Genomic DNA, 12656 nt, shown 5'->3' with positions numbered 1-12656 from the left:
CAGACAGTGGAGCAGACAATGGAAGCGATAAGACTGTGCAAGACTTGCCTTGCTGCATAAATCTGTGATGAGGAGGGAGATGTCTGCGGACTGATTCCACCTTCAGCCCAGGTAAGTGCTGAAGCATCAAAGCACCGTGCCAAACCCTGATGTCTCCTGGAGCACACAGACAGCACTGGGCCAGGAAGGGCTTAGAGTTGCTATCTCTACACTTCTGTTTGACATCCTGCAGCAGCCATCGAAAGCAGGAGCAGTCCCTGAAACTGTTGCAGGAGAGGTGGGCTTCGGCTGCTCTCAAGTGCAGACAGGGTGTCAGGAGTGAAGAGTTCTCACTGCCAGCTACTTGTGTGTTACTGATGGTTGGGATTCAGGCAGGGAACAGGTGACGTGGTAGCACCTTGGCTACAAAGATGGAGGAAGTAGTGGGAAAATGGCAGATCTTGTCCTTGTGGCACTGCTTGGAGGGAAGAGTGAGGGGGAGAAAACGGGTTGTGAGCAAGGACATAGTAGCTCCTACAAACTGCCATCCCAGTGTGAGGAGCAAAAGAGATGCCAGTTTTTCACCAGCATTGGGATGAAGACTTGACAGAGCAATGAGTATCAGTGCAAAGAATAGAAGATGGGTCTCTTACATGGTGGAACAAAACCCTTGCTTTGAAAGGACCTGCAACATGTTTTCAGCTCTCTGGACTGAAAAAATGGGTAATTTGCATGCAGCATTCAGCTGGATTTAGAACGGCTACAGCCTGTGTGCAGTAGTGGGGCAAAAATCTTCCTGACTACGTGTCACAGACATCTGATAATCAGCGCTTTTGCAAAGTCAGGTTTCATCACAGCAATGAGAACAATCAGACAAACCAGTTATTACAAGATTAGCGCTATTTGCTCGGAGTCTTTCCAGGTGCTGGCTGTATTTGACAGAGGTCAGATTAACATCTGACGTTAGTCTTAGAGGAATGCTGCCTGAAAAGCCACAGGGAAAAATTGTGTATGAAAGTGTGCTGACTGCAGTGGCAAAAAGCTGTACCTAGGCTTGATCTCAGTTACTGCAACAGGCAAGACAATGCCAGATCAGCTCTCTCTGTTCTAGAAAAGATGGGACATGCTATGCAGCAACTGGGAGTGAGAGGGGTGTTAGATCTTGGTGCTTGTGCCATGCTCAGCAATGATTGCTGCCTTTTCTCTGCCTACTTGGCTGTGAGCAATGGCATTTTTTTTTCTTCTTTGGAAGAAACCATTTACAAATAATTTGTTGTTACCACCACTGCTAAGTGTTTCTGGACACTCAGGTTTACTTATGTTCAGCTCCATCCCGTGATTCCTAGTTCCTAGATGTGTCTAAGGAGCCATCCCCTTACTAACCAGCAAGTCTTTCCAAAATTTAAATTCTGTTTGAAAACAAAGCTAACTTCAAAGTTTCAGCAACAACCAACACCTTTGCCCAGACTGATTGTTTTTAAGCAAGAACGGTGCTTTGAAAGATGAGTCTTCTTTCCAGTCTGTGTGTTCTGCTCTGGCCTCCTCCATCATTTCAAAATCAATAGCTGTCTCTGCTTGCCCCCCTCCCCTCCAGACCATGCTCTTTGCTACCTCATTTTGGTTTTAATTTGCCACAGCAAAATTGCAGTAATTTTTCCCCCATCCTAATTAAGAAACCTATCCATTAAGGAGAAAGAAAACAAAAACAAAACCTTCTTATCTAAGCCCTTTGTGCAGAACAGAGACAGAAATGATTGGTGAGAAGATCAGCTCTAGAAAGCCAAGCCCTCTATTGATTCTTCTGGCCTTCCTCAGTAAATACAGAATGAGTTTTAAATTCACCTAGAAAGAAGCTAAAAGCTTGTGAAAAGCGCTGACTTCCCAACATCCAAGAAGAGTGAAGCAGTATCTCTTTGGTCTGTCTCACTTTTTACTCTCTCTATAGTTTCACAAAAATATTTGGAGAATGTTTCATTGTATCTTGCCTAACTTCTGTTTCTCTTCTGTCGCATTTTGCTGTAAATTGGCCTTGCTCTTAACTTTCCAGAGTGTAATGGTTCTGACCAATCTTTTGGAAGAACTTTGAGATGTGTACATGAAAGAGACTGGAAAAATCTCTATTGTGAGCAAACGTCCTTAGCTCACCCACCAGCACTGAGTACTTGAGTTAAGGAAAGGAACACTGGGTGATGGTGAAGGAGGGCTCAGCCTTTAGGCCATTCAGTTCATTGCACACTGCTGCTAAGCTCTGTTCTTACAGGCACAAAAAGGGGGAGAGAGAAATTCCCAGGTATTAGACTGGAGACAGTCCACTACGCAGTGGGATTTTGTGGGAGAGGATGCTCAGCAGCAACATAGGAAAAAACAGAGATGGAATAGAAATAAGATGGGAAATGCCTATCCAAGGTTAGAACTTTGACTATCCAGAGGAGTAATCATAGCCTTTATGGTGAAGAGAGGGAAAGATACCGCACTTCTACAGACTTCATCCCCTCTCCCCTTCTCCCTGGAGCAGTGGAAGTGGGTGATACTTTCCGTGATGCCTATCTGAGCACAAGCACTGGCTGAGAATTAAAATCAGATCTGACTCCCTGCCACACTCCAGACACTGTCCTGGGCAGATGGACTTGTAACTGATGAACCTGTTCAGTTTCTGTGCACAGTCAGGTCTTCCTAAAATGGGTTGTACACTTAAAATAGCAGGAACAGGATGGGGGTGATGCTAGCTGGACTAAAATTATATTGATATTCCAGACTGTTCCTCTCCCTGCTGCGACCCCAAAAGCAAAACACCCTAGGATCCAGTGGGTTTAAGTGGATCTGGTGTGTTTGAGTTACGATTCAGTTGTCCACTTGGTGGCATCCTGTTTGTAGCAGAATCCGGCACTAGCAGAGAGACTGGATACCACCTGAAGCTGGAAGGGGTGCAGAGAAGGGTTATTGAGGCACGTCAGGGGCTGAGGGCTTGCAATCTATGAGCAAATATTGTGGATCTTGGGGTCCCTTTGTGTGGCGTAGAGATTGATCCCTCTCTCCTCCTCAAATTGTAGACTGTAATTAGTCGAAGGGGAGTTACAAAGGCAGTGGGACCAAACTCTTGCTAGTAATAGATGGTAATAAAAAGGCAGAGGGAATGTTTATAAGTTGTGATTGCAAACTCGGGCAGGACATAAATATTCTTCATCATGTGAGCAGGGCAGCAGTGGCGCAGGCTACTGAAAGGAAGGGCAGGCTCTGCCATCAGGGTTCTAATAGCACGGGTAGCCTGTGGGCAACAGCACTGTTGCTAGCGGGAGGTTGGGCTGGGCACCTGCAGAGGTGCCTCCAGCCGCTGCTCCTGGGGTCCCTTGGCTACAGGTATCGAAAGGTGACACAAAGGTACAGCCTGCAGGAGCTGAGCTCTGACTTACATGTGGCACTGAGCTCACCTGGACTCCGCTAGAGTAAACACGACCGTAGTAGTAGTCAGGGTTCAATTCTTTGTATTTGTTAAGCTATTTGTGATTATCATCTGCTAAATATAAATAGCTGAATTTTGTACCATGCTAAACTTGGGTCAACAGCACCTTGTGCCTCTTGTACCAGATCTGTAGCATGCAACAGATTGTTTTCAACTAAGTTTGGTTATTAGGATATCCAGAGGCATTGTCAGACACTTTCTGCTAAAACCTGTCTCTTTGCACAGAGATGATACAAGGAAGACTTTCTATATAGGGGTCTTCTGAGGCCTCCAGCAACTTATTTTTCTGGACCATTAATTTCTGCAGTCCACATACACCTGTTAACCTTTTGAGGTAACGTGTTCAGATGTGGGCAATTTTTACACTTTCATCAGAACTGAAGTATGCTTAAAGCACCTTGAGTTATAGCTCCATTTTGCATCTTAATTAAGTGGGAACATGTCTTGTCACCAATGAGTCTGCTCTTCACGTTTTATCTGTCCTGCTTGAGCCGTGATGCAGAGAATGGGAATGGGTTATGTGAGTAGATGGAGACAAATCCAAGCTCGTCTGAATTTTGGAAGATGCAAACCAGTTCCAACCCGGACCTGCAGGCACAGCAGTGACAACAGTAAGGAAAAAAATGACAAACTCTCAAAAAAAACTGGGATCAGAATCTTCCAGGCAGCAGGCACAGCTCTAGGGACTGCTTTGCCAGTAAGTTACTGCCTGCTGGGCAAGCAGAGGGCATGCAGTAAATCTGTCTTGAGCATTACTGCGCAGCCCAGTTTGTAACACTGAATTTCCCTAGCAGGGTACTCTCAGGAGGCCTGAAATGCTAAGTTTGTACAGGCAGTTTCCTCTTCTGCTTCCAGCATTCATCCCCCTGTGCATTGATTCTGATGTAACTGTGGATTTTATTTTTCCTTTATTCTAGAGTACTAAAAAAATAAATTAGCAACTGCTTAAATTCTGTCAGACAGTTAGTTTATGTATAGATCACATAACAGAGTACAGGGGGTAAACAACATACTTCATTTCCAGGTGGCCTTTGATTAAACACATCATTATCTTCTGGTAATCAGCTCATTACATAAATTCTCTTGCAGAGCTGGCCCAGATGACCTCTTCTTTCTCTCCCCTCTGCTGCACACAGCAGGGCATCCTAGAAGCCTGCTGCCAATGGCACCGATGCAGTTTTGTGCGTGTGGCCCTTGGGCAGCACATCTCCTTGACAAGAACTAAGAGCTACAGTATCTCAGCATGTACCTCTATCAACAGACGTAAAACTTTATAGTATCTATAGATATAAAAAACTGAGCTATGATCAGTGCTATGGAAATTATACTTATGGAATTATACTCTGCCATATAATCACAAATATGAATAGGTGAGGTGCAAATGCCACAAACTGGTGACTGTGTAGACTAGGTCAGGGGTTTCCTCAGTTGTACTCCACTCTTCACTGCTAATATAGTTGTGGAATCAACGGTGCTGTTAGACTGGCAGTTCAGGAAATTCTCCCTTCTTACACTTGTTATTCTTCATACATGGGTGACTTTTTTACTTTTTTTTTTTTTTGGGTGGGAGTAATTTCTGGTCAGCACCCTTCTAGGTCATGGATTCTTCATTTTCTGGGTGCCTGGTACACAATTAGGTCAGGTGTATGTCTCCCAGTGGCATTAGATAACAGGGTTCAGTGCAGATCAGTAATTCAGTAGATGCTCAGCCCTATCTAAACACAAGGCTTCAATGAAAGGGATCCTTCCCCTGAACAATTGCTATTGTTGTTTTGCAGCATTTCCTTCTATTTCAAACTGCAGAGGATAAACAGTATGGGTTCTTGTCCTTGAACCACAGAAACAACTGCATACTGAAATAAATAAATGCTTGGCATTTGTCATGTTTGTAGGGAACTGAAGACATAAAGAACTGGAAATATGAATATACTTAAACCTCAGCCTGCAACATGAAGCAACCAGTGCCATTTGGTTAATAACTGCCTGGTTCCATGAATCCTGTCTTCTCTCGTCTTCAGTGCTGAGGGAATAGGTAGATTTTAGCTTCCCTCTGAGTTAACAAGAGAAAACCTGTCTGCTCATTGTTATGAAGACAAGTGTTCCTCTCCCCATCCTCTTCTTCAGGTGCCACTAAAGGAGTTCTGCTCTTTCCTGAAACTTACCCAGATGGTCAACACTCCCTTCTGGTCATACTGTAACCTCTCTGTACCAGTATTCACTTTCCCAGGGCTCAGCTGTCCATATAAGGCCTAAGATATAGAAAGGAGACACTTCTGGCATAGAACATGGAAGTGAGATATTAAACCCCACATCTAATTATATTTCAGTCAATAAATTACTGGAGCTCATTGCAGTATTGTACGTAGAGGAATTAATTGCGCAGATACACAAATACTCACCTGCAGTGACATAAACAGATCAGACACACACCAGGAGGAAAAGATACCACATACATATTAAATTGGACTTGATACCACAGGCAACACCCCTCTGAAACTACCCAGCAAACCCCGAACAGCCCATAAGCAAAGTGGCCCTGCAGACAGAGATGCAGGGCTTCTCCACCAGCGCTAGCAGATGGCTGAGGCAATAAATAGATCCAAAAGAAGCCTGAAGGGGAACAGCACAAGGGATGCAGCAGCATTAACAATACATTGAAATAAATAACAGGAAGGAAAGTAAAAGGAAAAAAAAAAAGACTAAAACTGATAGAGATCTTTAATTTAAAAACTGAGTAAGTTTATTCATTGGGAAAGTGCAACAAAATACCCCAGGGATAGAACATTCCACACCAACAATTAAAATTGCATTAAAAAGCAGATAGGAAGGTCTGAGTCTTAAAGAGAATGGGCACAAAAGCCAGTTCTTGCCTTTGTTTCACTGTATTTATCTTTGGGTGACAGAGATAGTCAGTGATTAATTTCTTTTTTAGGTACTCCATTTACAACTTCATTGCTTCAACTTGCAAGTCATTGTTCCTTAAAGATACCAGCTTGGGACTGCAGGACCAGAATCTGCAGGCACTTAGAGGGGGCACTTCTGTAAGAATGGGGACGTAGGGCTCAGCCACATCCTAACTGTTGGGAGGAGACCCACGTGGAATTATCAGGTATTCTGAGTAAATATAGCCCCCAGTCACTTCCCTTTAAAATTTGAAACATGCAAGAAGTCCAGATCCACTCAAAACCAGTTTCTGCTGCAGCTGAGGGGTGCAAGCAGGCAAAAGGACAGCACAGAGCTACAGCAAGCTTACAGTATGCGTTGCTCAGGGGAGCTGCTAGTTTCTGATCACTGAACCAGTTTTTACTGTAGAGATAATTCTCTTTGAAGTGCTGCAGGTAGGTTTCACAGCAACCTACTCTCCCTCACCCTCATTAACGCACTTCAGTTGAGCTTTACTAGGCCAATGGGCTTCTTTAATGCATGCCAATTGTACCTTTTGCAGACGCTTTCTGCCCAATGATTTTAAAATATTTTATGAGCATCACTGAACCAAGCGTGATAGTGCAACATACAGGTCAGAAAGTTATAGAGAATACTTAAAGGCACTCAAGTACAATGAACGTCTGCAACAGAACTTCAATGGAGTTCATCTCCTGACCCAGTCCTAAACGTATCCCTCTTTTCTGATTAAGTTCTCTCTCTCCCTCCCTCCCCCAGCTTATTTCTTACAGCACCAAGGACAGCACTGATTCTGCAGATGTTCCTTACTGCCCACACAGACAGGTGACTACGATCGTATTAGCTCCCAGCTCCAGACAGAGGTTGCCCATTCAGTCCACACCAACGCGATCTCCTGGTCTCAGCTGTCAGTATTTGCTTTGTGTCTCTTGGCTCTGCCGTTCTCCTGATGGTAACCGTCTTCAGAGGGTGCTTGACCCTTTAAGTCTGTTCCAGACTCTTCTGGAAAATTCTGACCCTCAGCCAGCACCTGCCGAATAGTCATGTTAATGCGGGAAGACTGCAAGTACTTGGCACAGACCTGCCAGTCCTCCTCAGAGCTCTGCTCAATGACCGAGCCAGCAGGAAGGTCTGAAGGAAGGGCTTGGTCCAGGCACGAAGGCAAAGCTGTCCCTTCGGGGTTGGGAAGGACGCGGGGCACGGCATGGTGCAGCAGGCGGCTGAAGCCAGACATCACCATAATATCTCCACTGTGCATGAACATGGCTGTTGGGGCCTCCTCCCGCTTCAGGCCCCCAAGCAGAAAGATGGAGGACTGCCCAAAACTGAAGACGGCATGATGATGGAGAGAGAAGAGAAAAATTGAGCTACAGAAAATTGTGTGTATAATAGGAAAATGTTAGCACCACTTACATTTCTTTAGAAAACACACAAGAACAAAACCCCAGATGGATTCCTCATCTTGACTTTGAATCGAGAACACAGAAAGCAGACCAACAGGCCTGGTTAACATTAGGCAAAGTGTGAACCTTGGTTCACAAACTGTGTGGCCTTGCCCATTTTGAAGCTCTGCTGAGGTATTTCATGCTTGTTGATCAGTACTGAAATTGCCAGTCTGCCACTCTAAAACAGAACTGTCCCCTGTGAAAAGAGCTCTTCCACAGAGATGCCACATGCATGGTATTCAAGCAGTCTTCAAGAAACCAATGCTATTGTGCTACAGCTTCCTAATATTCAGGTCTTTGGAGAGTGAAGATTATATATCCAGTTAGCAAACTACATCACACCAACTTCCTGTAACAGTATGCAACCACAGGAAAATATAAATCCACCAATCCTCCCACAACAATCACAATGCACTCACCTGAATGATAAAAGGGGCCGAGAATGGTCTAGTTCAGACTCGTCCACATGAATTCCCAGTGAAGAATCAAAGTGATAGTAGTTCAAGATCCCTGCTTGGGCTTGGAAACCCTGGAACCCGCAGGCTGCAGCCACTTGTTCTGACAGGAACGCGAGGTCTGAGGGGAAAGGAGTGTGGTGATTTGGTGTGTACTTCTGGAAGAAGGAGAATGGGAAAAACAAACAAACCTAAAACATCAGGACAGCACATACAATTGAAAACAGACGGTTAATGAGATCTCAGAAGTCTGGCTGACAGTCATAGAGAAGATCATACTTGCCTAGAGTGTGACTACAGTGTAAGTATAATTCAAGTTTTTCTCTTATTGTTTAATTCTGGGCCTATGCTGAAATTGGCAGAGTTAATAGTCTTGGATTTAAATTGTGGAGTTAACCATTACTATTAAACAGGAAGTCAGTAAGATTAGTACCAACATCCTATCTATCACAGATCACAGGTCACTTAGTCACCACCTAAAGCTTCTGATGGAGATTTCTTTATCTCGTCAACAGAGCTCTGAAACCAACATCTTTGTTCCTTCTTTGAAGGATAAGACAAACAGGCATCAATTGCAAGCCTACTTTTTCCTCTCTCCCTTGAGTGATTTTGACTGAGAAGAATAGAAGAGAGTAATCAGGTTTTACTAAGGCCACACATTAACTGGCTGCTCTAGGAAAAAAAAGAAAAAGCTGCAATCTGCTTTGGTTAAGTATCTGCAATATACTGATAAACTGCATATATTCACTCTGCCATCTTTTCTCAGCCTTCATCTGACTCAATCTGCTGAGAAAGTTTATTTAGGTCTCCAAAATGTTAAGGAGCTCCAAAATAGCTGTTAGTTGGTGAGACTGTGCTATACTGCTTCAGATAATAAGTTGAAAGTCACATCTTAAGCAGTCTCTTCTGACTCTCTCTTGCTCTTCCATCAAGAAGCAGCATTTCAAAGAAGCACTCAAGGACACTCATACTCTAAGTAGTTAACAATGCTTTTGAGCCTATTCCTTTTAGCAAGGTAAAAATGCTCACTTACCCTGAAATGGAGTCAGGGGTCTAAAGCAAAGTACACGCTACCATATTACCTTTGAAAGCAAAGATGGCAGCAATGGGCTTTCGCTGTTAAATCCTCCTTAGTGAACTCATACATATTAAAAATGTTCTTAAAAGCATGGTTTGTTACAGCCTTTCCTCAAGACTGTCTTGTAGGATCATGTGCATCTTACTAAATACTAAATTTTATTCCATAATACCCTATTCTGTCTGCCTTTCTGAGTACTTACATTGAAGAAGAGAAATGGAGAATTTAATTTTGATACCTTGGTATCCCAATTATAATGGTAACCGAGGGTCACCCAGCGCAACTTCTCCAGTAAGCTTCTGGGCTCACATTTACTGGAACCCTTCCTTCTGCAAAGACAAAATAGAAAGAAATGGGACACATGTTAATTTCTGAAGGGTTTTATGGCAGTTAAACACACAGTAATGAGATTCATTCATCTGCGTGACAGTCTATTAGAACCATCATTGCTAGACTTATTTTCAGCGACGCTGTTGTTTCTTTCTAAGACCCTGAAAATTCAGTTCATGCAATCAGTGCAAGCTGTAGGGTCTACCACCAATTGTTGGCAGTTTGAAAATCTGTATTTGCTCTGTGGTACCTAACAGGGGTTATCAGACGGAGACAGCATAGTGAACTGGAGCAGATTAAGACGTCAGAATTAAATGTGTACTGTTTATGCACCTGCAAGTGAAAGAACAGAATCTGTGAAGATCTAAAAGTGTAAACACAAGGAAAAAAAATATTCCAGTCACTAAATGGAAAATTACAAGAAAGGAAACTGCTTCACCTGACAGTGAAGTATATCAAGCTGTATAACGCTCTCCTAAGTAGAGGACCATTAGTTCTTCTGCTTGGTTCTTTCACAAGAAGCGCTTAAGATGAACTAACGCAGTAAGACTGCTTTAGCTACGACAATACACATCTTTGAATGTCAAGAAATCTAGATGACAGGTGTCTCCTATCCAGGCTGCCATGCAGGACAAAAAGCACAGTGGATGTTTTAGGAAGGAGCAGCACAATGCATGTCGAAAGTGTTCTCAAGTGACAACCCTAATTCAGTGGTCCAGCAGTCTGAAACCTCACACAGGGGTGGGCCTATGGAAAAGTCCTCACAAAGTTGGACCAAAAAGCGTTAACTCGAGTATATCAGGCAGACATAAAAGCATGTTAGTGACAAATATGAAAAGGAAGGTACACATATCTTCTAGTCTGGTTCTGCCAGCAATTGCAGCTTCTTTTCTCATGCTAAGTCATATGTTATGGTAAAGAAAGGAAAGGGAAATGTACTCAGAACATCATGATAAACAGTAGCACCAGATGGCTGGCTCTCATTTATAGCCTCATTAGTTCAGTGTGACATGCACTCCTTCATAAAACAGAATGCATAATATTTGTGCTGCCACGGTCAAGTCTTCACCAAGTATCTGCATTTAATGTGCAGTTCTACCTGGATACACAGCTTGTTGCTGCCCTGCACCTATACTGATCTTTAGTATCAATAGCTTATAAGCTAAACCAGGAAGAGGAATTAAGTTAAACCAGGAAGAAGCCAGTTTCTTTACTTGCAGAGATTTTTCATAACTCACTGAATATTGAGAGAAAGTAATCTTTCCCGTTTCCTTCTTTGTCATAAGGTAATAACAACTGCGATTACCGTAATGCAGCAACTGTCAGATACATGCTGCTTGGAGCAATTGAGGGAGCTCCCAACAGGTAACATGGCATTTCCAAAAGGGAGAGCCCACAACTCGTTCCTCTACATCTTTCAACCAATGAAGTTAATATTCATAATGAAACATTTTTAGCACCTGCCGTTTGAAAGTGCCCTTCGTCTTCTTTCGCTGCTGTGTTAGTGTTTGCACAACAGCAGGAACTCGAGCTCGGTACATCCTTAGTCCCAGAATGTAGTGTTTTGCATGTGATTTCAAATGTGATTGCTAAGAAGGGAAAAGCCTGAGTGTTATGTATTTGGAAACAGGAAGTTCCTAGAGCTGTACCACCAGCTGCTCCTACGAGAAGGCACTGAAAGATTCTGGTGTAACTACTTCAGAAAGAGAGCAAGTCTGAATAGCAGTGGGGTTCTTCTGAAGCACCGTTTTTTCTTTGTTCACTGGTAAATGCCTGCATCTATAAAATCTTCCCCAGCCTTTTTCTTATACAGAGGGAGATGCATATAAAATCTCCTTTGTAGGGATGCTCTACCCTCTTTGATACTTCTAATTGTCTTCAACACTTTAAGAAAATACCCGAACTCCACTTTGTGGAGAGACCATGGCATACATTTCCAGGAAATTTCCTTGTGATTCCTGCATCCTGCAAACAGCAGATATGCTATGACCCAAGCAAAACACGCAAGGTATCTTCCTGATGGAAGATGAAAAAGTATTAAGAAGATGGAAAGATAAAAAGCATTAAAGCTGTGTCCAGGCTTGGAATTAGACCTCCTTTTAGTTAAGCACTCTGTTTTTCCCCTCCCTGAAAAGCTCTCACTCTTAATAATAGACAAGTTGGCTAGTTTGATCCACTTTCCCCTCGGGTAAAGCAGAAATACAGCAGTTTGCACACTTGAAGACTAAGGCAAGTGCTTAATAAAACTGCCAGTGTTGCTGCCAGCCATCACTCTTCCAAACACTGTTTTCAACTGAATTAGATTCAGCTGCAAATTAACCTCTGTTCTGATCATTCTCTGTGTGTGCAGGAGGTACTGTTGGGAAAGGCCTGTCAAGCTGCAACAGTCCTCAACTTTTTTCAGCTGTAGGGCACAATTCACAATGTTTTCAAAGAACAATTTTTCATCCTTGATGGAACAGAAATGTAAAAGTCAATATTTTAAAAACAAAAAAAAGCATCTGGATTTTTGCAACTAATTCTGACTGAGCCTGGAAGTAACAAGTATGGTCATAACTTCTCTCCTAGGTGAAAATATTCACAAGTCCAAACCTCACTTGTGCAAATCTGTATCTTGTGGATGTTAAGAATGTATTTAAAAAAAAAATCTCACCAGGTCAATTTCCCTAACAGACTGCAGTGGAAGATGAGAGCTGCAGGGAAATCTCTTCAATCCATTACGTGACACAACCTTCTTGAAAAACAAGCAATGAAATCAACAAGGTAATGATAAATAACCAATAACTAACAGATCGTAGACTGTAAGCAGCTTCTAACTTGTTTTTATAGATGATTAATTAAAAAAAAAAAAAAGCTTTAAAACTTGGATTTTAGTTTTCTACTTGACTTTAAAACTTGGACAAATTCTCTTAGCCTCCAAATTGGGTAGAGGAAAGGCCGCTGCATTGCCACAGAACTCTGATAGCATAGAAACCTTTGAGTATAAACTGGATTGTCATTAAAGTGTT

The 12656-nt window shown here is 42.8% G+C and overlaps 1 protein-coding gene across 1 annotated transcript in view; it reads right to left on the bottom strand.

Moving 5' to 3' along the window:
- Positions 1–6156: 6156 nt before the first annotated feature.
- The window catches only part of ALKBH1 (alkB homolog 1, histone H2A dioxygenase), a 13413-nt gene continuing 6913 nt past the window's right edge, over positions 6157–12656 (bottom strand). The window contains exons 4-6 of the mRNA XM_084287587.1: positions 9557–9647; positions 8205–8398; positions 6157–7665 (exon numbers count right to left, since the gene is read on the bottom strand). Coding sequence (XP_084143713.1) covers positions 7242–7665; positions 8205–8398; positions 9557–9647 — 709 coding nt within the window. The 3' untranslated portion in view covers positions 6157–7241. The remainder of the gene's footprint in view (positions 7666–8204; positions 8399–9556; positions 9648–12656) is intronic.

The sequence above is a fragment of the Netta rufina genome, assembly GCF_964035555.1.
Source record: "Netta rufina genome assembly, chromosome: 5".
NCBI classification, from domain to species: domain Eukaryota; kingdom Metazoa; phylum Chordata; class Aves; order Anseriformes; family Anatidae; genus Netta; species Netta rufina.
This window is presented reverse-complemented; position numbering and strand designations above follow the sequence as displayed.